Raw genomic sequence first — 24,054 nt, forward strand, 5'->3', positions numbered from 1 at the left:
CTCATTCTTTAAGTAGACACACTGAGCCTGCATCCTTGGGCATGCTATTGTCTGCTGTAAGCTTACCTGCATCTATAAAGTAAGCATGAAACAAGTACTGTTTAGGAGTGGTGCTGTAAGGATAAGATGAACCAAGGCAGGGACAGTGGTGCCCTGACTTCCCTCCTCCTCCTGCCCACCCCTTCCTGCTTCTTACTCAACCTCCTCTTCCTTCTCCCTCTTCCTCATCATTTTCCATGATACTACATTTGTACTTTACCATTACTATTTTTAATAATCTTTACTATATCGTTATCTGTACCATTTCTTAATTCCTTTATTCATTAATATAGTTTTATTGAGTGTATATTTCTGCTTTGGCCTTGAAGCGAATTAAATTTTGATGCAGAGGTCAATAGCATCCTTATAAGCTTTAAATTGCTACAGGAACACAGACACAGAAAGATTAAGCAAAGGAACAAATTAACCGGGCCCCAGAGCCAGAAATGAATTTTAGCGTAGACTCCAATCAGCCATGTGATGTTGGCAGGCTGCTTCAATCTACTGAGCCTCTATGCCTCCAAACTTCCCTCATCTCCAGAAAATCAAATAACCCCATTAAAAAATGGGGCTCAGAGCTGAACAAAGAATTCTCACCTGAGGAATACCGAATGGCAGAGAAACACCTGAAAAAATGTTCAACATCCTTAATCATCAGGGAAATGCAAATCAAAACAACACTGAGATTCCACTTCACTCCAGTCAGAATGGCTAAGATCAAAAACTCAGGTGACAGCAGATGTTGGCGAGGATGTGGAGAAAGGGGAACACTCCTCCATTGTTGGTGGGATTGCAGGCTTGTACAACCACTCTGGAAATCAGTCTGGCGGTTCGTCAGAAAATTGGACATAGTACTACCGGAGGATCCCGCAATACCTCTCCTGGGCATATATCCAGAAGATGTCCCAACTGGTAAGAAGAACACATGCTCCACTATGTTCATAGCAGCCTTGTTTATAATAGCCAGAAGCTGGAAAGAACCCAGACGCCCCTCAACAGAGGAATGGATACAGAAAATGTGGTACATTTACACAATGGAATACTTCTCAGCTATTAAAAAAATGAATTTATGAAATTCCTAGGCAAATGGATGGACCTGGAGGGTATCATCCTGAGTGAAGTAACCCAATCACAAAGGAACTCGCACAATATGTACTCACTGATAAGTGGATAATAGCCCAGAAACTTAGGATACCCAAGATATAAGATACAACTTGCCAAACGCATGAAATTCAAGAAGAATGAAGACCAAAGTGTGGACACTTTACCCTTTCTTAGAAATGGGAACAAAACACCCATAGAAGGAGTTACAGAGACAAAATTTGGAGCTGTGACGAAAGGATGGACCATCTAGTGACTGCCATATGCAGAGATCCATCCCATAATCAGCTTCCAAATGCTGACACCATTGCATACACTAGAAAGATTTCGCTGAAAGGACCCAGTTATAGCTCTCTCTTGTGAGACTATGCCGGGGCCTAGCAAACACAGAAGTGGATGATCACAGTCAGCTATTGGATGGGTCACACGGCCCCTAATGGAGGAGCTAGAGAAATTACCCAAGGAGCTATAGGGAACTGCAACCTTATAGGTGGAACAACAATATGAACTAACCAGTACCCGGGAGCTCTTGTCTTTAGCTGCATATGTATTAAAAGATGGCCTAGTCGGCCATCACTGCAAAGAGAGGCCCATTGGACTTGCAAACTTTATATGCCCCAGTACAGGGGAACGCCAGGGCCAAAAAGGGGGAGTGGGTGGGTAGGGGATTGGGGGTGGGTGGGTATGGGGGACCTTTGGGATAGCATTGAAAATGTAAATGAGGAAAATACCTAATTTTAAAAAAAAGATGAGTGCAGAAAAAAAAAAGGAATCAAATAAAGTAATATGCAGAAGTCAGCATGCACACTCCATCCAAGGGAAATGAGTGCCCATAGTCTGTCTTATTCTCTTATTCTGCCTGACTCTGCAGTAGGGAACAACTCTAGGCTTTTCCAGACACAGGGTTTTCCACTCACGTGAATTCCAGGTTTCCTGTAATGCTCACTGTTGATGCCATTGTGGGGTTCATAAAGATATTTGAACAAGGAGCTTCTATTTCCTTGTATAACATCCCCTACAATTCACATAGGCACTGTGCATGCTGTTGTAGTTCCCAGAAGAATACCTGTTTTTTTCTTCACAAGACACAGAGAGGAAACATGTTTCAAGATGCTGAGAGCTGCAACTGGGGAACTCTAAGACTACTCAGGGCTCTTGTGCTCTCTCTCTCTCTCTCTCTCTCTCTCTCTCTCTCTCTCTCTCTCTCTCTCTCTCTCTCTGGATCATCAGTACCCATACTCCTAAAGTGCTTGGTGCAGATCTCCCTAGATGTCCCCAAACTCTTTGCAGCACTTTTAGCTATAGCTCCAACCTGATCTAATTGCTGTTCTCTATCAGGGTCTTTAGGTAGATTTCTGTACAGTTTTGTAAGTGAAGCAATGTAGAGCCGTTTTGTTAATGATTCAGAAAGGTAGGAGCTTTTTTTTTCTTTCTTTCTGAGAATAAGAAAACTTTAGGAATATTCTGGGGAAGTTACTTTATGCTGTGGTTGGACTATAAGGTATCACTGAATGTGAACTCCCTGCCAAACAGATGCATGTCTAGGAGCTCCCTTTGTCCTATGGCCCTGCAACAAGTCCTTTGGTCCTTTACTTCCACAGAGGCAGGATGGGCACAGCTTTGACAAGCCAAGGTAAATTCAGTTCATTTTAGAGGTTCAACTCCAAATGGACACAACTTCTTGTGACATAGCTCTGAGCAGGTCAGTCTGCTCTCTCTCTCTCTCTCTCTCTCTCTCTCTCTCTCTCTCTCTCTCTCTCTCTCTCTCTCTAGATCATCAGTACCCATACTCCTAAAGTACTTGGTGCAGATCTCCCTAGATGTCCCCAAACTCTTTGCAGCACTTTTAGCTATAGCTTCAACCTGATCTAATTGCTGTTCTCTATCAGGTTATGATAGGAAGGAAGCCATATATATTTTTTAATCAAGTCTATAGCTCAGTGAGAAGCATAGGAGATGGAAGGCTGGGCCAATCCAGCACGGCCACTGCAATTGTCTCCGTGCCAGCTGGATAAATGCTGGCCATCTGTGGGCAACAGAGCTGAAGCCAGAGCCCTTATGCATCGAGGAGATGGTTTTAGACCAGCTTGGGTCTGGAGAACCCTGCATGTGTACATCAGGCATGCAGCATTGATGTTCACCCCAGGGCAGTGACGTTCATGGCGGCATCTATACCTGCAGCATCTCTGTCACGGTTTCTGCTATGCAACTGGTTGCATGTTGAAGAGTAAGTAGACGGCTCTGTGGTTAAAATACCTCAACTCCATCTGCCCTGTGTTTTGAAGCAAGTATTTGTAATAGTACTGTAAACTATACGTTGTGGAGAAGGGAAGAGCCTGCCCCAGATGACTATAGGCAGGAGTCTTCCTGGAGGGGAGGAACTATGGATCTCACACAATCCTCAGCCAGGGCCTTATTCCTGGTCTTCAGCAGCTCTGACATACTGATCTCTGTCTAATTAGAGTCACTCTTAACTTATGTGACCTTTCCCTCTAAAAGACTGTATGCATGCATATGCATTTATATACATACATGCATAAACATACAGTGAAATTGCATGCATACATACATCCACATGTATACAAAGAGATTGCATGAATACATATGTATGTACATCATACATATACACACAATGAGATTATATGCATGCATACATACAAACATTCATACACACAATGAGATTGCATGCATATATATACATATATATACACATCATAAATGCATACATGCATACACATACAATAAGATTGCATGCATACAATACAATGTATTGGATACACCCATACATACATACATACTTCATACATACACACAATGAGAATTATACATGCATACATACATATATACATACATACACACAATGAGATTGTATGCCTATATAAACACAGTGAGATTTTATGCATACATACTTGCATAAATGCCTACATGAAAACACACACAAACACACACACACACACACACACACACATCAGGGCTCTGTGACTGGGGTTTGACTGAAGTAAAGTTTTAAAAGCCGTACGTACTGCTTTAAGACAGGGATGGCTCTGAGGTAGGCTTTCTGCTCCAGAGCTGGAGTGGGGATTAGGCAGAGGGGAGACTAAGTGGCTATGAGGCCATGGTTGTGTCTACCTGCTTTTCTTCCTGCCCTGCAATCAACTCCAGACACCCCTGAGAAAACGGATGTTGCTGCCTTGTGGTTAATGCTCTGTTCCTAGAGACCATCTCTTAAAACAAGGGATATTTAAGTGCCATATCCATCACTGCTCTAGCAAGCGGAGGAAGGTACCTTCCAGGTCAGACCTGTGTGGTTTGACTAGTGACTTGCTTACTTCTCTCTCCTCATCCTTTCTTTCTTCATTAGTAAATATTCATTTTACTTAAGTGCTTATGTGTGTGCACCCACTTATCTGAGTGCTTACTCTGTGGGTACAGCCCCTACAGAGTGAAGAACTGACTCCCTAGAACTGAGTTCTAGGTGGTTGTGAACTGCCTAATATAGGTGCTGGGAATCAAACCCAGATCCTCTGCAAGAGCACCATGTGCTCTTAAGCCTTGAGTCATCTCTCTACCCCCACAACCATCTCTCTAGCCCCTTAGCTCTTTCTCCCCCCCTTAAATTTTAACTTTTGCTTATATGTCACTAGAACAGCCAGCCTTATTAAAAAAACTCATAGGTTGGCACGTAACATTTTAGCCTGACCACTGTCAGACAAAGTCAAAGCTGTTGCTCTTCCCATGGGTCCCCTCTGTCCTACAGATGCCACTGAAAGTCTGGAAAGCAGATACATAGGCTCAGGGAGCTCAACAAAGCTCTGTCCAGTTGTCCCAGCAGGCTGTGCACGCTTACAAGGAAGGTGAAGTGAAGAACCAGGAAGGATCCTGATAGGAAGCTAGATGGCTTGTCATTTTGACTTTGGCTCCTGTTTTACATGTTTAATGCAACTGACAGCATTGGCGTTTGATTAGCAGCTGTGTACAGAAGTTCTTAATCAGACAGGCTATGGAAAAAGCCACAGTAAGTCTAACCACGAGAGGAGAATAGCAAATAACATATGAACCTATACAGTTTCTCAGACGAGTTCATGCAATTCAGGCATGGAGGTGATCTAGACAGAAGGCTTCACATAGTGACTGGTGTCTGCTCATCTGAGGGTCTGGGGAGATGTGTTACTGGGTACCAGTGCTTCTGTACAGCATAAGGACTCAAGTTCAGATCTGGAGCACCCATTCACAAAGCAGAACTCTCAACAACTACAGCCCTAGCATTGGTGTGTGTGTGTGTGTGTGTGTGTGTGTGTGTGTGTGTGTGTGTGTGTAGACAGGAGGATCATTGGGGCTTGCTGGCTGCCATCTCAGATCCAGGTTCAATGAGAGACACTCTCAGTAGAATAAGGTAGAGAGACTGATAGAACAAGATACATTACAGCTCTCTCTGGCCTTCCAGGCATTCACAGGCATGTGTACCGACCTGCATATGTATGCATATACCAAACACATATACCGCCCCCCTAATACTTGAGAAGATTCGGTAGGCAGAGCTGTGGTCTGACATGACTTCTGGTTGGTTTTGTTTTGCTTTTTCCTTGTATTCATGGTCAAATATTATTGAAGCATGCTGCAGTTTTCCAAGTTGGATTTTTGGTGAGGGTGGGTTTTGTTTGTTTGTTTGTTTTTTCTTTTCTCTATTTTCACTCAGGCAACTTTTGGGGAACAGTATCTTGGCCATTTTATCTTATCGAATATGTGCCTGAATAGAAGAGACGGAGGCCAGACTAGCATTTCACATCTGCACAGTAAGACGATAGTGAAACTTCATATCAGGAGATTGATCACTGCACAGTTAATTAGAAGGTCCACTGAGGATGGTTAATAGCGAGCTGATCAATACAGTAATTATCCAGAAAAGATGGACTAATTAAACAAAAAGGTACCAGAAAATTCTGCCCAGTCAACTTGTGTTTTAAAGAAATACTAAATGTGTCAGCTACACAGGATCTGACAAGTCACATATGGGAAACTCAGCAATGAAAAGAAAGTACAAGTGAAGGGCTGATCCCTGATATCTAAGCAGAAACACCCCAAGATGACACTGGGGGAGATGGCTCAGAGGATAAGGTCCTTGTGTTGCAAACAAAAGGAGCTGAATTTGGATCCTCACAGTCCAAGGAAAGCCGGCACGATAGAGCACATCTGCAATCCCGGCTTTCCAGTGGCTAAGTGGGAGTTAGGTACAGAAGAATCCCAGAAACTTTTCTCTAGGTCGCATCTTGCCAGTGTCTATGGAGGGCTTGCCTCCTGATTCACACATGGCTGCTTTGCACTTGACTCAGTAAGTATCTAAGAGTATCGTGAGCGGATCACCATTTCAGGATGAGGGTTTACAATACGGATCTTGTGTTTAGTTCAGGACATCATAGGTTCTATGCAAAAGAGCTCCCAGGCCCTTCTGCCCACACGGACTCCATGTGCCCCATCCCATCACCTGTTGCTCACCTGTCTCCTCTATTTTCCCCAGACATGTAGGAACAGAGTCAGCTGGAAACTGGCTTTTCTGAATGATGCTGAACAGAGGGACACAGGATCTCAGGGGCTGAGAATGTATGCAAAAGTCTCACTGCCGTGACTGAAAGTGGAGTCTGGGGGACCAGAATGGCTAAGGGTAGGTGGAGAGGGCACTGATGGTCTAATTAGTTCTGTGTTCAGATGGGATGCAGCACTCTCTGATCAAAAAGCACCAGAAGGGAAGGAACACCAGTGTTCAGGGAAATGGAGGCTGCCACGAGAGAGGAGAAGACCAGACTGTAGGAAGGGGGATGTTAAAGGAATGAAAAATAGTGAGGATTTTGATAATATTACAGCAAGAGCTCAGCTGTGAACTCAAATTTCTCAAAGCCTGGCTCTCCAAAGTGGGAAGAGAGCCTGCGTGGGGTTGGCAAGTGACTGTGATGATGACGTCGGATGGAAGAGCTTGAAAGAGTACAGTTTTACAAGAAGGGACAATAACACGGAAGCAGAAGCGAATCTGTGTCCCTCAGAACCAGATCTCGAGAAGGAGATCCACCCTTTGGGAGTCCCACAGGGGAGGACTGGAAACCTGAGTAGAGAGTGAAGGACACACTGGGCAGGAAATGGAGGAAGCTCGGAAGCTGCTGAGGGTGGAGAGGAGATGCTCATCCCCGGAGCCGACTGCACAACAGGTCATTAGCAGATGCGAGACCCATGTGGTGATGGAGCTGGGAGAGGAAGGGCTCTCCAAAGCCACATGGAGTTCCTGGCAGCTACATCCCTGTGTAAAGGTTACCACTGGGCTGCTTTCCATGGTCCCAAAGTCATCTTGTTTGGTTGAAATGCATAGTGTGTGTGTGTGTGTGGGGGGGGGGGGAGGGAATGTGGGTGATGGTGAAGACCACATACACCTTAGTGCCTGCCTCTTTTCATTTTCTCAAAGTCACTTTGGAAGGCAAGAATGCAATGGCATTTCTGGACCTGCTGAGTACCTCAGGCCCTTCTCTAATCTCTGTCTCGAATCTCACTTTAGTCCTTTGTTCTATGATCATAGCTGCTCCCAATCTGAAAAGAATACTCTGATCAAAACACTCGCCATTTGGGATGCTATGACCGGGGCCACATGTGTACGCTTCATTTTCAATTCTATAAGGCAATTACCAAGAATGGGGAGAACTCTATTTTCCCTACACTTGTCAAACATCCTGCCCTTGCTTTGGCTTCCTCACGACTGTCTTGTATGGCTTTTGGCTTTCCAGCTCATAGATGAACAATTTCTATGGATGAGCGCACAGAAATTGAGGTAAGGTGACATTTGAGTCAGGGAGTGAGAGGGAGATAATGACTTTAGTTAAGTATGGGTTGAATTTAAGATACAAGCTTCAAGAGCAGTGGAAATATGGTCTAGAGCTCTGAAGAAAGTTGGTCAGATTGGATATGTAGAGTTAGGGATGCTCATGGTTGAACATGCAGGGATGGGTAAGAACTATCTCAGTAAATCTACAAGGACCTGAAGGATGAGAAGGGTGTGGGCTGAACCTGGTGTCCAAGGACTAGGTAGAAGTAGAAGGTGGGCACGATACAAAGGGTGGGACGAAACAGAAGGGGAAAACATTAAGTTCAGACATTTTCTGTATAGTGACTGGTTGGAACCAGGAGGGTGGGGAATCTGTGGATAGAGGTGCCCATTCTCTTAATAACATAGTGATACGAGCAGTGATGGTGACTGCTTCCAGTCTACACCCAGACCTGATGGGCCAATTCTATAAAAACAGAGAGCTGAACGAAGGCTGTGCTAAGGGTGAATGCCCACCAGGCTTCTTCTAGAGCTAAGATGGCATGGGCTTGGGGGAGGGTCCTGTAGGTGTCTATAAACCCACCCAGAGATGTTACAAAGATTCAGATGAAACAGTTTATTGTCTGGAAATATAAAAATTAGCAAATTTGACTGAAGCCAATTTGGATTTAAGAAGAACAGGATAAGAAATGTTTTCAACTTTTATTTTGAGATGGTACTAGGTTTAGACATCATTGGCAGCTGTTTTCCTCCAAACACTCGTTAGGAGAAGGGGAGAATTCTAGGCTCTATCAACAGTTCCACAGAGAGAACCCAAAGCATCCATGGACATCTTCCAAAATCATTTTTTTTAAAGTTTGGCATATCTTTAAAAATGAAACGTGACCAAGAGCACCAGGCAACAGATAGGAAATAATCTCTCATATGTACGTAGATTCAAAAATAATAATGCACTGGCAATCATACCACAGAAATTTATTAAAAGAAAATCCCCTTGGCCAAGTAGAACTTGTGCCAAGAATGTAAAAAAGAATTTAGTATTTAAGGATATCTATTAATATAAGACATCAGATAAAGGAGACAAAGGGCCCAAGCAATCCCTTGATGACTTAATTCCACTTAATTGGTCCTGATAGGCACACTTCTGTGTGCAGGTACATATGGTCCATGTGACCAGACATATGATCTCTCTCTAACACAAAGACTATCACAGCTTAATTGTTAACGTGACCCTGGAGTGTGCAGTTTGCATAAGAGGGATCCCCTGGAATGAGAGTTAAACTTGCATAGTAATCAATACTATTTTCCCCCTCAAATAAAATTATTGATCTGCAGAATTTTCCAGAGTGGTGAGGACTATTAGGAGAATTAAGGTCATCCCTCAGTACTAGCTACATGCCACTGAAAACTCCAGTGGCTCTGTTAGTAGGTCAGCTATGAGCCTGATGCCTCCAGTAATAGCCATGTAGTTGTGGGAGTTGTAATTTCCCTAATGACTGCACTTACCTGGCCCTTTAAAAGGAGGTCTGTAGCTGCAGGTAAAACCATAAAAAGAGCTGCTATAACTATCCCCACACTAATATCCACTACTGAGCAGATCCAGGCACTCCACATCCACTAATTGCCTGCACGTTGATGGCAGTGCTGTGGAAGGAGTCACAAGCCCACTTTACAGAAAACATGGAAACATAGCTCTGGCAAGAGAGGGAGTGTTAGCTGGTATCCGAGAGCCATAATGGGATTTGAACATAGTGTCTGACTTTGGAGCCCAGTGCTCTTTCTGGACCAGTTAGAAACACAGCATCCTATTTTTTATTGCTTTTCTTCCTCCTCCTCCTCCTCCTCCTCTCTCTTCCTCCTTCTCCTTCCTTCTCCTCCTTCCTTTCTCCTTCTTTCTCCTTCCTTCTCCTCCTCCACCTCCTTCTTCCTCTCTCTCTCTCTCTCTCTCTCTCTCTCTCTCTCTCTCGTGTTTTGTGCATGTTTGCACGTATGTGGGCACACCTATGTGTCCAGGTATATCTGTATACTTGTGGGTGGAGGTCCAAGACTCATGTCCTGTTTTCTTTGATTCCTCTCTACCTTATGCACCAAGGAGGCTCTCCTAGTTGGACCCTGAGAGAGCTCACAATTATGCTCACAGTGTTGCTAGCCAGCTTTGTTCTGGTGATCCCTTGTCTGTGCCCTAGAACTACAGGGGCATTTCTATGGCTGCCAGGCTTTACTGTGGGTTCCAGGGATCTGCACTGCCATTCTCACACATCCTCAGTAAGAGCATTAACCACAAAGGCATCTAAACAACCCTTCTTTATTTTCTCAGGTAAACTTCCTTGTGGATATTATAGTTTGCAACACTAACGTCATAGTGTTGTATGATATGACAGTCAAGTCTCTCCTCTGGTGAAGCCAATTTCACACATGCTTCTGTATGACAAAGAAAATCTACTTACTGCAAGAGATTTCCCTCAGACAGAATCACCTCCCCCGCTCTATTCCTCGCATTGTGTCTGCTACACAACACCGTCTGACCTGTATTTCCCTATTTCTTCTCCCCACAACCACATGATGATTCACTCAATGTTCCGTCTCTTCCTCTCTCTCCCCTTCCCCTCTTTATGAAAATAACATGAGATCATGAAACATTTCTTCTTCTACTTGACGCAATGTCCTACAGAATCACTCATGCTATGATAACAGATCTCCTTCTTGAAGACTGAATAATAATTTGTCATGCACACATATAAATTATGTGTGTGTGCACAAGCATGCATGCCTGTGTGCACATGCATCTCACAGTCTCACTATCCATCTACCAACTGTTGTGACCATGTCTGGTTATGAACACAGGAGCGCAGGCACCTTTCCAGGGTGGTGACTTGGTTATCTTTGGGTTACATGTTCTCTGCAGATTCACTTGTTAAAGCCTAGATATCATGGGATGGTAGGAATAGGCAAAGCGTTGGGGTGAGAACCATGCTGGGAGTGAACTCTCAGGAAAGGACTGGTATTCTCATAAAAGAGTTCCCAGAAGTGACCGTCCCCTCCCTCCAGCACGGGCATTTAGAAGGCATCATGCCTGAACAGGAAATGACTTTGCCAGTCCTGCCTCTGTTTTTGCCCTGGACACCTGCTCCACAGCCCTGGGAAGTACCTTTCTGATGCTTGTGAAGTCACCTTTCGGTTTCTGGTACCGTGTTCTAGAATCCCAACACATGCCAGGAAATATCTGAGGATCATTAGAGAATATATATATATATTTAAATTTCCAAGAATTTCTGAGAGTAATAAAACTATTTCAAAATCAAATAAATATATTATATCCCTGGATCAAGAGCTTCTTACTGTGAGTAATTCACTATGATACTAGTAGACATATTTCTCAGTTACTTTCAAAATATTAGGATTCTTTAAATTTTTTTGTTTTTTCAATTTAAAATAAAGTGTAACTGATATATGAAACATCTTAAATTTACACACTCATGAGTTACCATATGATATGCAATGTTAATAAATGCATACATTACATATTTCAATGTGAGCACACATATCCACCTCCTTATATCTTTATCACTTTTTTAATATACAAAAATGTCATTGGGCAAGATAAGAAGTTCTGGTGAGCTTTTACACAAGAGGGTGCCTATAAATAGTGATTGCATAGAGTTTATTTTTAAAAAGGATTTTAAATATTTTCCCATAAAGAATATTTTGGCCAAAGTGTTATTTTTGGAATGAGGCTATAGCTTAGTGATAGAACATTTTCCTCCTATGTGTAGGTCCCAAGCCTACTATGTGCTGGTCCCAGAACTTCAAAGAAAAAGAAGTTATTATTTTGTATAACTTGGTCGAGAACCAAAAAGGTATGTGCAGGTAAATTATGGAAATTCCCCTGGGGGGTTTCTCTCATCAGCTATCAATGGCTACTTAAGCTTTTCAATTTTTATTGTTGTGCATGTGTCTGTGTGATTGTGTACATGTGAGTGAGTACAGGTGCCTTTGGAGGGCAGAAGAGGGTGTCAGATGCCCTGGAGCTGTAGATACAAATGTTTGTGAGCTGCCAAGCAAGGGTGCTGGAACCTGATCTCAGATCCTGTGGAAGGACAGCAAGTGCTCTTAACCACTGAGCTACCTCCTCAGCGCCCATCACAGCCTATTTTAAAGTACAGTGCAGTGCTGAACGAGAGAATACATTTTAAAGTCATCAGAATAGAACAGATGATTCTGAAAGAGAACCCAGTACATATTACCATTTATTACATAATGGATGTACCATTTCATATCATTGAGAAAAGATTAAATTATTCAGCAAATGGTTTTTTTAAAATACTGACTAATCATTTGGAATATTTAGAATTTTTTCATCCCTTACAATGATACAAACCCAAGATAGTTAATAAAGTATTAAGATAAGCTTTCTGTGGTAATGACGTAGAGAAATGCAGAAATATAGATTAATATTTTTCCATTCTCAGGATGAGAGAGGCTTTCCTAAATGAACAGAGGAGAGCATAGCTAAATTTGAGACAATCTATGTAAGAAAAACAAATCCATGCTGAAATGTAGTTAAAAAGACGGAACAACAAATGGCAGTGTGGCACAATGTCTGTAGGACATGGATAGAGAATTTTAAAAATAAACAGGAGATGGATATGCAGGATCAGAAATGGGCAAGGGCATGAACTGATCAGTCCCAGGGGGGACAAAGACAAGCAACAGAACGGTATGAAAACCATCTTCCCTGGAGTTTCAATGTAATTAGAGCAATAATGAGACTCAGTGCTCTCTTCCCCATTTGCCTATCTTCCCCCTTCCTTTCCTTGCCTCCTTGTTCTGCCCCCCCTTTCTTTCCTTGCCTCCTTGTTCTGCCCCCCCCCCTTTCTTTCTCAGCTCAGGCTGGTGATGAATGTAGTCAACTTCCTGCCTCTGCTCTTGGATTTCAGCCATACACCACGATGCCTAATTACTTTTGCTGATCTCAAAGGCTGCCATGCCCCAACTCCAGCACAAAAATCAGGAATCCACCTAAAAAACGAGCAAAGGAGTTTACCAGACCTTTTCCCAAAGAGTCTGTGCAAATGGCTTATAAATCAGGAAAGGGTGAAGTTTCTATTAGCTTTAGCAACTCCACTTCTGGTTGTACAGAGATGAATAGAAGGGTCAGAGCAGATTCTGCTTGAACCATCACATAGCAGCACTACATACAATAGTCATAAGGCCAATGCTACACAGTCTTATTAATACAAGAGTAAATAAACAAAATGTATAGATGTGTGTGTGTGTGTGTGTGTGTATATATATGTATATATATATGTATGTGTGTATATATATATACATATATATATGTATATGTATATATATATATATATATATATATATATATATATATATATATGATAGAATATTATCCAGCCCTCAATAGAAGAGAATTCTCATAACATGACACAACACAGAACATTTATGGTATCTTGTCAATGAAACATGCTAGCCACAAAAAGATCAATGTTACATGAGATCTGTAGAACCCACAATGGCTGGATTTATTTTTATTTTTATTTTATTTTTTTTGGATTTATTTTTTAAAGTGAGTAGAGTTATAGTATTCATCTGGAACGTAGAGGGAGGCAGATGTTGGGTAACCATTGTTGACCAAGGATAGAGTTTCACTGAGGATACAACGTCTAAGAGACAGATGATCAAGGACGCTCGCACAACCATGTGAACATACACGACTGCACCAACTGTATGCTCCAAAAGGAAAACCCTATGTTCTGTGTATTTTACCATACATTCTTGTTTGGACTTACATTTCCACGCCACCAATCATTATGAAAAGAAGCTAAGTCAGGAACTCAAGGCAAGATGCTGTGGGGCAACTGAAGCAGAGGCCATGGAGGGATGTTGCTTCCTTGCTTGCTTCCAGTACCTTGTTCAGCCAGCTCTCTTCTATAACCTAGGACTACTTGCCCAGGGGTGGCACCATGCACAGTGGGCTGGGCTCTCCCACATCCATCATGAAGAAAACACCACACAGATTTTCCCATAGGCCAATCTGATGGAGGCAGTTCATCAGCCGAGGTGCCCTCTTCCCCAGTGACTCTAATTTGCTCCTTGCTTTCAAAAGTGAGTCATTCTGTCACAAGAAAACTGGATCTAGAGTGCTATGTTTTAATGACTGGCCTGTGGTGGGCAATCTAGAAAAGAAAGAGAAGATGAACTCGAAACAAACTTCTTCTCAACTCAGGATGACAGGAAAGAAATCTTAGTTTAGACTTGAGGTAGGCAAAAACTGATGATTTAAAAATATTTCCCATGAAGGTCATTATTACAGATTTGCCTTCATGTAGACTTTAGGTTGAAATTTATGTTAAAATAAGTTGGTCCCAGGAATCCCCAAATTAGAAAATTAATTAATTTATTTCTCAGGCAATGGTAGCCTGAGAACTTGGAGCTCTGGGTGGAAAACATAACTGGGAAACTGCATAGTCTAAGTTCCATTCTCTCAGAATAGGTTTTACAAATTTTCTGCAATCTCCATCAAAATCCTACCAGGTAGATTTGTGATTCTAGAGTTCTTTCTAAAGTGTGGAGAGCCGAAAGTGTCCCTCCAGAAATCAACTTAACAATGAGGAAGGAGTAAAGCCACAGGGCTCAGGCCACCAAACCCAGAGACTTCATAATAGTGAAGGCCCAAAGCTTGAGGCAGTGCCACACTTGGTCAAAGACATGGCCTTTACATGGGCGTGGCTGAACTGCTCACAGCAAAGGCTGTAGTCCAGTCATTACCCAGCTTTGGTCTGTACTTTATACCATATCAACAGGAAACCACCACTAGATTTTAATCTAGCTGTGAATTACTTCTTGGGACAGTCATAGAGAACACCGTCATGATTCAGAGCTAGGCAAAGTTTTGGTAAGCAGGACACAGAGCACACACACAAAGAGGAGCATCAAGAAACTGGACCACGTGAAATGAAGACTTTCTGTTAGGAGGAGCTGGGAAGACGAATTGGTCAGTAAAGCATAAGGACTTGAGTTTCATGCCCAGAATCCATTCAAAACAAACAAACAAACAAACAAACAAACAAACACCAAGGCTGCTCATAGGTATACACCTAACAGACTAGCACATATGCATCCCAGAGGGTATGTAGAATGATCAGAGCCGTATTGCTTAGGGAACTCTGGCAAAAGAAACTGCCCAAATACCTCTCAGCAGTAAAGTGGGTAAACAGCCAACATAATGAAACACAACTCTGCAAATGAAAATATGGCTGCCAAAGTGGTCCAGCATCATGGAGTGGGGAAAAGCCACGACATTGACTGGTCCATATTAATGGAACCAGTGGTCAAAGTTTCCAAACAAACAAAAATAATTGACTTAGTTATGAGGGAGGAAACAGATCACCTTTGGAAGGTGGTAACTAGAAGAGAGCCAGTGGAGATGGGATATCCTGGGATGTGAGTCACATTCTGTTTTGTGATTTATATAGTGGCTAGATACAACCAAGGGTTTTTTTCCTTTTTTCTTTTTTTAAAATCCATTGAGCAATCATTGTTTTTGCACCTTTAACTGGGATGTTAAATTTGAATGGAAAAGTTTGTTACAAAAGAAAGGCTGACAGAGGAGTTCTCCAGGTCCCTGTAATAAGGAGAATAAAGTACATGGGCCCAGGAGTTTCTTGGGGAATGAATAAAATCAAATCACAAAAATATGCAATGCTTAGGCATCAGGGTGCAAGTCTTAATATTTTTCAAATGTGTGAAAGCTGGGAAATAACTCGATGTGGAAAGCAAATGGAGCTGATAGAGTCGAGGTAGCAGAGCTCGGAAATGGCTTGAATGGAATATTAGATGTCTGATGATTTCAGAGCATGGAGAAGTGTGTCCAGAAATGGTCAGTGGAAAAGGCGAAATGCACACGTAGGAAGAGATTTTTCCAATTTTATTTTCAGTGTGTATAAATACAAGAAGAGAAATGTGCTTGAAAGAAACAGCCAAAACATTGAATAATTCTTATCTCTGGGTGGACGTGTGATGCGCATGTTTCTCTCCTTTAAATTATTTTGGCTTTCCAGCTGTCTGCACAGAATACCTTTTATTTTTCTATGCATGGGCATAACATAAATAGGGATCGAGTCAGCTCATAAATCTAGCTGCTTCTGAGTAATGCTTTAAATTATTTACCAACACGAAGAATGATAAGTGGGCGGGCTGCCTTCCCCAAAGCCAGGTCTTTGGTTCAGCAGAAAATATGAAGAAGAAGACAATAGATCCAAATGCTTTTTCTTGGCTGCAGTGGGAAGAAGGCGACAGAAGGGCATGGATATTGTTCTTTTGGACATTCTATAACCCTTAGAATCTATGTACGTACGATGATTGAAGAAGGTGGCTCACACCTTTAATCCCAGCACTAGGGAGGCAGAGGCAGGCAGATCTCTTGTGAGTTTGAGGCCAGGCTGGTCTACAAAGCAAGTTTCTGGAAAGCCAGGACTCTATTGCACACAGAAAATCTGTCTTGAAAAAAACAAAACTGATAGATAGAAAGAAAGATAGATAGATAGATAGATAGATAGATAGATAGACAGACAGACAGATAGATAGATTGGTGATTTGAATGCATTTTGCTTCATCGTCTTCCTTTGAGTAGAAATGTAATCTCTTGCCTATCATTGCTTTATGCCTGTGCTGGGGGATGCTGGCCATAAACCAAACATTAAGTGGCTGTTCATTGATGGACACAGAACCTTTCTCAGAATGCAGGCTGTGTCCTTATGAGCAGAGGCATTTCCTTGAGAGTGGGTGGTTTGCAAGGTTTCAGAGCAGATCACTCAGAAACAGTCTGTGGCTCCACTAGGGAGGTGGATGGATTACACTACGCCTTCAAATACTAATTGTAGGTGGGTGGTGATGATGCATACTTAGTGACTAACCTAGCTGAGGCAGAGTCTCATCCTAGTTGACAGTATAACTAAGAGTCCAAAAAGAAACAGCCAGTAGAACCATTGCAACTATTTCAGCTGTGTTAGTGCTACCTGAAATAGCTTCAGTGATGTTGACTACTGGGCTTGGCTAGTGTAGGGATTCTCTATTTCAAAAGGAGAAGATCACTGGTACTCTATGCATACGTGTGTCGATTGTACATGAGCGCTTCATCTCTTCCTTTAGTCCTCACAACATTAAAAATGCCAACCAGAAAGCTGAGCATGGTGTCCTATGCCTTTAATCCTAGCATTCTGAAGTCCAGGCCAGGCATATCTGTGAATTCAAAGGCATCTTGAACTAAGCCAACCTGGATCTACATAGTTTGACCCATCTAGACAACAATAAAACCCAAACAGTAATAACAGACAAAGCAACTACAAAATAAAGCAGCAGACTTGCCAAGGAGGGATTCTGTCCTTTAGAGATGGAGAGCCCAGTACTCTGGTTTGCTTCTTGGTTGCTGTGATAAAAAACACTGAATAAAAGCAATGTTGGGCAGGAAATGGAATATTTGTTTTACAGCTCACAGTCTATCATTAGAGGAAGCCAAGAAAGGAACTGAATCAGAGACCATGGAGGAACACTGTTTCTGTACGGTTTCTGCTGGCTGATTCAGACAGCTTTATTGTATTGGCCAGGCCAGCCTGCCTAGGGATAGCACCACTCACCAATGGGCTGGACCAATTAGTGATTAAGACAATGCCCCACAAACATGGCCACAGGCCACTCAGATCTGAGCAGTTATTTAGCTAGGGTTCCCTCTTCTCAGTTGACTTTAGTTTTATTTTTAGTTGACAAATGAAGCGAATGGTGACACCCAGGGTTGGAGATAATGGGCCAACTTGCTTATAGTCAGACAAGTGGTAACTGGGAGGAGCCTAGGAAGTTTGTCTGTCTGACCTCAAAGCCTGGGATATTTTTGCATCATCTAGATAGGACCTTTGGTCACATCTTTGATGGCCCCAAAACTCACATTCGACCCTTATAAGCTTTTATGTTGTCACCAAGTCAAATGGGAAAGAATTCAGCTACTGGGGCAAGGGGGAGTTTTTCTTTGGTCTATTGATCTGTGCCCAGCATCTGCAATTAAACTAGGCTATGGTCTTTCTGGAACAGTCAGTGGGAAGATAGAGGAGGAGACACACATCAGTGGCTTCCAGATTTTTCTGCTCAACTAATGGAAAAGAAAAAAAATCACAATTACATTAAACATTGTGACTACACACGCTTACAGGAATTGGCTCTGAGGGAATTATCCTGGGATTCAAAGCTGAAGACTAGGTTCTCAACTAGGAGCATAGTCAACAAGCCATGACTATTTAACTATCTGTGGGACGTCATGTCAGTAACTTACTCTTCTTTAGAGCTGAGAGAGAGGAGGAACTATATGCTCTTGTGGATCTTATATAAGGTATACATGCTTCTCCCAGATAACACATGCCTGTATAGCTTTAAATGTTGGTTCTCTTTTCTCATAGATTTCTCACAGTTTTTGAGTCTTTGCAAGACTCTAGTGACCCTCAATGATAAAAACAAAACAAAACTGCAGTACGTGCCAATGGGATCCTAGGTTTACCCAAATCTTATTTTTTAGATATGCAACTTGAAAGATTTTCTGGTTAAAGGATCTGATGAGCCAGAATTTGATTTAAGATGATCCTCTGGGAGAGCAAGCAGTGTTGGTGATGGGTTAGAATGTCAAACGTTACTGTCAATGAGTTAATAAGCAGGGACGGTTAGCTAGTTAGATCTGTGATGGTTCTTCATACTTTCTATCTTCCTTTGTGTATGTTGGAAATTTCCTTAAAATAGTTTCATACAATAAAAGGATACAGTTTTAAAAACACCTGGAATGAATGCTCTCTTCTGTTACTAATTTCAACCCTCTGTAATTCAACTTTCCAAGAAAATTGCAGAGAAAAATGGATATTTAGAGATTTTTGTATGCCCTTGTTTTATGTTTGGTGCTGTTGTGTATATGTTATATGCTCAGACACTGCATATATGTGCTTGCCTCTTAGGATGCTGTGCAGAACTCTAGACCAGTGGGTCTGCTGTATCCTAGTTTCCAGGTGGTGCTAGAATAAGCACTTGATTATTTTCACCGTGGGAAGTAGCCAACGCAAGGACAAAGAAGCCAAAGGAGAGTTGGTCATTAACCATTTCACCCAACAATGTGACTTGGTTAATTTACTTGGTTTTGAGGTGTGATGGATTGAATTCAGGGCCTTGAGCAAGCTAGACAAGCATTCCAACTCCGAGACACACCTCCAGCTCTTGATCTCTCTCTTTTCTGTGCATGTATGTATGTACATGCACAGGTTCACATATATGTGCAGGGATACCTGTGTGTTTCCTGAAGATGGAGGGCCAGAGTACACCCCCAGGGGTAGGTCATCCTCCGGAGCCACCCACCTTGCTTTCTGAGGCCAAGTCTTTCATTGGCCTAGAACATGCCAAGGAGGCATGTAGGCTGGCTGGTTCTAAGACCTACAGATCTGTGGTTTTTGTCTCCCCAGCACTGTGATTATAAGTAGGCACAACTGTGCTTAGCTTCTTAAAGGGATGTTTGAGGGACCAAACTTGGAACTTCATGTTTGCCATGCAAGCACTTTACTAAGAAAGCCACCTCCCTAGCCCTTTTCCTCCCTCCCTCCCTCCCTCCCTCCCTCCCTCCCTCCCTCCCTCCCTCCCTCCCTCCCTCCCTCCCTTCCTTCCTTCCTTTTGCTCTTTTATTGTTTTGTTTTTCAAGGCAGAGTCCTTTCATGTGTTCCTGGCTGTCCTGGAACTCACTCTGTAGATCAGGCTCAGAGATCCTCCTGCCTCTGACTCAGAGTGCTGGGATCAAAGACATACACCACCACTGCCTGGCTCTAGCCCTATTCCTTCAGAAGACACAACTGGGTGGCTCCACGGATGAAGGCTCTTGCTTCCAAGCCTGACCACCTGAGTTTGATTCCCAGAACCCATGTGGTGGTGGGGGGGGGCAGGACTGACTCCCAAAAGTTGTCCTCAGATCTTCAAATATGTGCACCATGCTATGTACACTCTTGCAAAAATGTGTGCATACACATAAATAAGTAATAAATAAGGTAATTAAAAGATCTACAGGCAGGTGTAGTGATGTATGTTTATAATCCTAGACAAAACAAAAAGAGGATAAGGGAAAAGGAAAGAAAGAAGAGGAGGGGGAAGCGCGATTGAAGACACAATGTGTTACCAGCACCAGATCTCTCAGGGAGGTTCTGATCTTTAGACCATCAGAATGATGTGAGCACTGCACAAACAAGACAGGTAAGGATGGAAAATACCAGATCCAAGGTCACATGGTTCTGGTGCTGCTCTTGCCGTGACCTTGGCCAGGGCATCTATCTTCCCAGACCTTCTTACTTCGTTAGCCATGAAATGGATGTCACAGTAGAAGCTTCTAGTGTGAAGTTTAGAGTTGTGTCTGACTAGAGGCAACATTTACTAGATACTCAGGACTGCCCTTGGCACTAAGTAAGCATAAAATTAGGCAAAAAAATAGGCAAGATAGAGAATAAAGTGCTACCTGAGTTTGTCAGTCAATGGGTGTTCCCCTGGCCCCTGGACTTGTCAAATATTTAATACTTGTTATTCTTATAGCTAGACATTCTCTCTCTGTGTCTGTCTGTCTGTCTCTTTCTTTCTTGAGACAGGGTCTCATGCTGCAGCTCTCCTGCCTCTTCGTCTCAAGTGTGAGGATTATAGCTCCATGGCCACCTAAAAAGTATCTCTTAAAAGGAATTGTAAAAGTCTCCATGGGCTAGTAGGATGGCTCAGTGGGTAACGACACTTGCCACGAGCCCCATGAGCTGCGTTTGATCCCTGAGTTCCCCATTGGCAGGAGGGGAGAACTGAATCCTGCAACTTGTTTTCTGACCTCCACATGGGCACTGTAATAAGCGCATATGCACATGCATACTTAAATTAATCCATATAATGAGAAAAAAAAAACCCTAAACGTCCAAAAAAGGCCAGAAAAATTTCAGTGCCCAGTAGGACCTATACCATGCACCTTCTGGATGGAATTAAAAAAAAAATGAGTGTGTTTAGCTGATCTATCATAATTGGGTTACAATTATAGAGTCCATGTGATGTTTTCTTGATATATGGAGTACTGTTTAGCTTACTTGACATTTTTGGGATGCATTAGACATCTATCTTCTTGCTTATATTGGGATGTGCACCTTTGAACCAATACTACCACTTCCTGGGAGAGTCCAATAGATAGCCATCCCTGCTTTGCCGCTGACATTTTCTCAGCAGGCTTGTTCCTCTCTAATGGAACAGAGCCTCTTAAAGGCCCGTGCAGTTCACTACGCACAATGATGGTCTCGCCAGCTCCTATCCCAAGCCATCTACCCATCACCAGCTCTCTTCCATAGCAGCAGGCCAGCCTCTTTTGAGGGTATGAACTCCTCAATCCAGCTCTAAATACGACTTCAAGAAAAACAAAATCACACCCATGCAGGCTGTTCTGTGTCTAGTACCAGAGGGTCCAGGAGGCCCTTGGTAGAACTCATCTCCATTGGCTAGGACGCCTAAGCCACAGTGGCAAACTGATGGACGCAGAGACACATATCAGGCAGGTAGATGACTGAGAAAAGTGGACGTCTACAGATCTGAATGGTAAGCTGGATAAATTGGTGGGTAATTACGGGCATTACATAGAAGGTTTTTGCTTTGCCAAATGATTTACATGAGGACATCTATAAATAGCAAGCCCATGCTGTGTGTTTCAATCAGGCTGCTGTTTTACCCAAAGGCTAAGACCTTTGCAGAGCATACCTACCGCAGGATGCAGGATGGTAGACCCAATGCAAAGTTTAAAAGAACAAAGTCTTTCACTTCTGCGCTTACACTACCTACAGAACTCCAGATCCCCTCTGAAATGGCAGCTGGCGCTCTGACTCTCTAGGAGGGATAGTGGAATGAATTGCATCAGGTTCCAGGTAGAAAAGAGGTGTTTCGGATGTGGGCAGGGAGCCTGCTCTAGAAGCCTATGTAGTGTGGTGGATCCCACTTCCCTAGCTCTCACAGCAAAGGGACAAGTCTGTCGAGCTAGCAGGGTAGAGTTAGGCAGTCTCATCTATTCCTCAAATGGTCTTGTCTGCCTTTTCAATTGGATGTCAGAGAAGTTGCCACTAGTGCCCAGATGAGATAGCCAAGAGTTAAATTGGAGGGGCCAAAGCTTTAGGTCTTAGACCACCACCGTCTCTGGTGGTTAACTATTGACACCGAAAGCATACAGTGCCAGCATTCTGCCCTACGCCAGCGCCTCTTGAGCTACGATGCCGTCCAAGTCTGTACGGTGTAACCACAGGGTCTCACTTTTCCTTGAGCTGATGGCCCCCTAAACATGGATCCCTTTGTGGTATTGGGAGCGCTGACATCCCTGCAATGCCCCGGGTACCCATAGAGACCTCTGCACATCCAGGAGCCTTGCACGTAAAGGAATCTACGAAGCTAACAGCAACTCCATCTTATGAATTTTACTCTCCTGGCACGGTTGCCATTTGGCTCTGTGCTGTTAAGCAGCCACGCTTTGCTTGGTTCTCTTCCAACTTTTCCAAACATGTGCCTGGCACCCACGCCAGCTTCAAAGGAAGTATAAATGTGACAGGAGACGTGCTGCGGGGTTGCGTTTGTGTATATGTGTTAGTGTGACTCTTAAAAAGACAAGTGTTAAGTTCTACAGAGTAGCAACTTTTACAAGGGGAATGCTAACTTTCTTGCAGACCAGTTACTTATGTTCGTTTAATATATTTCTTTAAACTCTTGGTATCTTAAGCTAGGGAGGCACCCTGGTAAGTGAAGGATCCCTGAGCCCCAGGATGAGGTACACTTTGTGGGCTGGGTGCTAAAGCTATGCAAAAGAGTACCCTTAGGCTGTGTCGGTCTTTCTGCCCCCAGGAGCTACCCATACCCACTCTGGCTGTGGGCACGAGTATGTTCAGGGCATGCATCATCCAAACTCCTTCTCCCACTTAAGGAAGCCATCTGGGCACCAGGGTTAGGGTAAAGTGCTTGGGCTCCTAAGGCAGAAGCTCTGCAAAGGTTTGGGTCCGCGCAGCTGTCTCAGCATGAGAAGCAACGGGTCCAGTGGATCCCAGTTCTCTAGGGATGAGTCCCATCTCTTCTGGCACCCGGACCCCAGAGGAAAGGTGTCAGAGGGAAAGGGACTCTGTGTTTCCCCAGTGTAGGCGCGCTGTACCTTGGATTCCAGGCTGCTGGTGGACGCAGGAGAGGGCGGCTGCTCTGTGCCCGTTGCCTCCCCGGTCAGTCCGTCTCCGCTGTCCTCGCGGGCGCCACTTGGAGGAATCATCGTGGCCGGCCGCGGGAACTGTGTTGGGCTTCTGGGGGAACCGCAGGCTCGTGCTTGATCGCTCAGTGCCGCCGGGTCCCCGGGATGTCCATCGCGCCAGGCGGCGGCGTGTGCCCTGGGGCCTCGCCTGACCAGGTCCTGCCCACCTCCCCGGCCTCCGCCCCGCCCCGCGCAGCGCCCGCAGCCACCTCACTGGAGATCGCGCGCCTCTAGTCGTGACTGCCGCCCACCGCAGCGGGCGGGTGGGCCCGGGCTGGCCCCTCCGAGGACGGGAGGCGGCGGCTTGGGGCGGGGCTGCGTGGTCGTGCGGGGAACCCAGGGCGGGAGGGGGCCGCGCCCACTCCGACAGTGTGGGAGATCCGCGCTGAGCGCCCGCGCTGGGTCTAGTGATGTTCTAAGGAAACCGCTCAGCAAACCCCCAAGGAACAGAAAAGAGAGTACAAACAAGTGCTATGGGCCACCTTCAGCGAACCCTTCATCCCTGGCGGCCCTGAGCATGAAGAGAGATGTGGTGGTACTTAGCTTAATTTATAGTTCAGTGACAGCAGGAACTAGTGTGGGCGTCCTCTGACCCATGGGCACTGCAATTTCCAATGTTCTGCTTTGATCTAAATCAGGCAGATAATACACTTGGTGTATGGACACCTGGTCCCCAATTTCTCCTACTGAGCCTCACAGGCTCACTATGGGTTAGGCATGGTCACTTCCATTTATAGACGAGGAAACCTAGGTTTGAAAAGGGTTGCTTAAAGCCACTCAGCTATAAATGGCAGAGCTTTTCAAA

The 24,054-nt window shown here is 43.9% G+C and overlaps 1 protein-coding gene across 3 annotated transcripts in view; it reads right to left on the bottom strand.

Moving 5' to 3' along the window:
* Positions 1-23,750, bottom strand: part of Stac (src homology three (SH3) and cysteine rich domain) — a 129,152-nt gene extending 105,402 nt beyond the window's left edge. For 2 of the 3 annotated variants that reach the window (NM_001324546.1, NM_016853.3), the window contains exon 1: positions 23,160-23,510. Coding sequence is in view for 2 of the 3 variants with exons in the window: in NM_016853.3 (NP_058549.1) it covers positions 23,160-23,270 (111 nt within the window). In the remaining variant the exon portion in view is untranslated. Of the gene's footprint in view, positions 1-23,159 lie in introns of all 3 variants that reach the window. The other variant, XM_006512016.4, reaches the window with a different exon arrangement.
* Positions 23,751-24,054: the final 304 nt, after the last annotated feature.

The sequence above is a fragment of the Mus musculus genome, chromosome 9 (assembly GCF_000001635.26).
Source record: "Mus musculus strain C57BL/6J chromosome 9, GRCm38.p6 C57BL/6J".
In the NCBI taxonomy this organism is placed as follows: domain Eukaryota; kingdom Metazoa; phylum Chordata; class Mammalia; order Rodentia; family Muridae; genus Mus; species Mus musculus.